Source organism: Meles meles, chromosome X (assembly GCF_922984935.1).
Source record: "Meles meles chromosome X, mMelMel3.1 paternal haplotype, whole genome shotgun sequence".
Taxonomy (NCBI): Eukaryota; Metazoa; Chordata; class Mammalia; order Carnivora; family Mustelidae; genus Meles; species Meles meles.
The window spans coordinates 90,306,276-90,309,760 of record NC_060087.1 but is presented as its reverse complement, the minus strand read 5'-3'; the positions used below and the strand labels follow the sequence as shown (position 1 = coordinate 90,309,760).

At 51.7% G+C, this 3,485-nt stretch overlaps 1 protein-coding gene across 1 annotated transcript; it reads left to right on the top strand.

Annotated features, from left to right (window-relative positions):
• The first annotated feature begins 1,835 nt into the window (after window positions 1-1,835).
• LOC123935368 (testis-expressed protein 13A-like) lies at window positions 1,836-3,077 on the top strand. Its single transcript, XM_045996116.1, has one exon. It carries the CDS (start codon window positions 1,836-1,838, stop codon window positions 3,075-3,077), a length of 1,242 nt encoding a protein of 413 aa, XP_045852072.1.
• Window positions 3,078-3,485: the final 408 nt, after the last annotated feature.

Below are 3,485 nucleotides of genomic sequence, written 5' to 3'. Positions count from 1 at the left end.
ATAGAGAAAATACAAAGTTTTTTTAAGTACTATATTCCTACCATCCCAAAATAACCACTGTTAACATTTTGGTATGCGACTTTCCAGATTTTTAATGCATGCATGCATATAGAAGTAAATGTTCTTTGTAACAAATGAAATCATGGAAAGATGCATTTTATTTTATTTTAAGATTTTATTTATTTATTTGACAGAGAGAAAGACTGTGAGAGAGCATGAGAGGTGAGAAGTTCAGAGGGAGAAGCAGACTCCCCGTGGAGCTGGGAGCCCCATGGGGGACTCAATCCCAGGACTCCGGGATCATCACCTTAGCTGAAGGCAGCTGCTTGACCAACTGAACCACCCAGGTGCCCTAGAAAGATGTATTTTAAAAAGAAAAATTTTTTCCAACCTCCTCTCCAATTCCACCTCCCAGAGATAACCAATGTTAAGAATCTAGTGTATACTCTCCCCCTCCTCGCTTCAAGAGCATAGAAACACACACACACACACACACACACACACACACACACAATTTGTATTTTTTACAAAAATACGATCATAGAAAACATTACATCAACATTACATGCACTTTGTCATTTAGTCCTCATGGCAGGCCCATAGGTAGAAACTAATATTCAATTATAGTAGAAGGTCATCTAGTAAGTGGCAAAGTAGGACTAAATCTTAAGTCTATCTGGCTTTTCCAGTAGTCTTCAGAAAGCCATTGGAGGTTTAAACTGACATGCTCAGATCCCTCTGATGTTAGGGTAGACAGGAGACAGACTAGGTTTTCAGAGGGCTGCAGTGGTCCAGGGAAGATATACGCCAGGGGGAGCTGGACTAGGATGGAAGGCGTATGAAGGTGGACAGATTTGAGACTTGCTTTTGGGATAAAATGGCCAGAATTTAAGATTGTTTAGGGTGACTATAATATTCAGTGCTGAGCCAACGGGTGACAGAAGCTGTTCCCAGGCTCCACCCACTTCCTCCGAGGGTTATGGAAAGCCAGTGAAGGATTAGAGTTGCTTGAGTTCTAGAACATTCCATCTCTAGGAGGCAAAGGCCCCCTGGCGTGGGACAAACCATTATGGAGGGGGCAGAACTTCCTGTACTTAATTATGAGTACTTCATGTTTCAGATTCTAAATCTTTTCTAACCACTGCTGTTGCTTCCCACCTTCAACGACTTTCAGCAATGTAGCAGGTTCTCTTATGTCCTGGAGTCTGGGAGGAACCTTCCTCACAAATTCCCTCCCACCCCCAGTATCTCCAGAAGTTGGAACAGTCCTAGAGTAAAAGCCTCGAGGGTTGGCTCCAAGACTTCCTTTTTTCCCCCTGGAGTCTTTGGAGGGATCCGTGTGCTCTCACTTTGGACTTAGTCGGTAGGCGTGGTTAGCCAGCACCCTATCTGCACCCCCTACCCCCCAACCCCCCCATTCCCACCTTAGAGGTGAGATTTGGTGGGAGGTGTACTAGGGTGAGGCAAGCCAGTCAGGGGGCCTTTAAGAGGGTCTGAGGCTGGAGAGGAAAGGGCAGGGCAGCAGATAGGAGGATACTGGGGGTGGCCTGTTGGGAAGGGGGCACAGGGGAGGGCTGGAAAGGGCTGGAGGCGGGAAGCGGGGGCAGGGGGGAAGCAGGAGGCGGGGGAAGCAGGGGGCAAGGGTGAGGGGGCAGGGAATGGCGGGGGGAGGGGCGGGGGCAGGCAGCGAGGGGGGGGGAGATGGGGGCGGGGGGGAGATGTGGGCGGGGGGGGGGGGGCAGGAAGGCATGCAGGATGGGGAGGGCCCCCGCAGAGTAGACAATCGGTTGATTCATCCCACAGGGACAGCCAAATCCCTAAGGGGCTCAGTAGTCATGTCCTTGAAACCTGATGATGCCAGCAGTGGGTTCCAGCACAATAATGTGGTGGCCTTCATCAATGAGAAGATGGCGGGGCACACAAAAGGCCCTGAGTTCTACCTCGAGAATATAGCCCTGTCCTGGGAGGAGGTGGAGAAGAAGCTCAGGGACATCCTAGAGGACAGCGCGGTGCCCAGCGAGGTCAAAGACGCCTGTGCCTGGAGCAGCCTTGCCCTGGGCGTGCGTTTTGCACGCAGGCAGGGCCAGTTACACAAGCACAGGGTACAGTGGCTGCACGATTTTGCCAAACTGCATAAGTCCGCTGCACAGGCCTTGGCCTCAGACCTAAAGGAGCTCACAGTGCAGCAGGAGATGGAACGCAGGGAGGCAGCCTTCCGGCTGCGGCAGACACAAGCAAACGTGGCAGAGATGCAGAAGGAACGGGACCTCCTGAAGTGGAAGCTCTTCCAGGTTGTAAAATTATCTCTACTTGGTCCCCACCCCATCACCCTGCCTTCTCCCTGCTCAGACTGGGTCTCGACCCTGCCCTCTTCTCTCCAACAGCTGGGGTCTACTGCGGAGCCGGGCCAGGCCTCAGAGGGGCCAGGCCTGGCCACTGCCAATGGGGCTGGGACAGAAGGAACACGCAAGGAGGTAGAGGAGTCCCAAGCTGCTCCTGCTGGTGCCACAGGAAAAGGAAGAAGAAGACAGAAGGATGCATTGGGGGCTAAAGCCACAAAGGAGCTGGGCGGAGGCATCATGCACCTGGTTGGAGCTGTGGAGCGGAAAAATTACACCACTGTTGGGCAGAGGGAGGGAGATCTCAGGTCAGTGGAAACCACCATGTTTTATTTCTCTGGGACCCTCAAGCCTGGGTCCATAGTCTCACCATCACCCCTTCCTGTCCAGCTCCCTGCCTCATTCACATACTCCTACTCATGCCCCTTATTCCCCTTCCCACTTGTGCCCACACCATCCCCACCGGCAGCAACATGCACAGCAGGAGCTCCATCTCAGACATCTCCCAACAGGAAGTCCTCCGATGTTAGCTTGTGTTCTGATGTGGGGTCCCAGGGAACAGACCCTCAAGAATCCCAAAGAGACAGGAGAGACTCCGAATCCCATCAGCAGAGAAGACCTCCCATATTTCGTAGGCCTGGGGATTGGGACTGTCCTTGGTGTAAAGCTGTGAATTTTTCACGGAGGGAAATTTGCTTCCGCTGTGGGAGGGGAATCTGGCTGCAAAGCCCTCAGTAAATTTAGAAATGTGAAATATCACAAAAACATAAACTAATGGGAAACCAATTTTCAAAGTGGGAGGGTAAGGGAGGGAACTGGGTAGAGTGGGGGGAGGGCATGAATGGGAGAATGGGGCTAAGGGAGTGGAAGGGAGGGGGGTAGGAACTAGAGGTGGTATAGATTGACAAGGAGAGACTTATTTTGATGATCCCCTTTGTGTTCCAGAGCACTAGCATTCCACACCTCAGAAGCACCGTAGCTTCTTAGTATATGTCTCCCTCCCCAACCCTAGTATCTGGTGGGCATAAGCAGCCATGTATATGGCAACACACCCCTGTTCCCACCTAGGCTGTATATGATTGGAGCAGGAGGGGACACCAGACCCATCCTGAGCCAAACAGGTTCTCACACTAGAGAATCTGAACT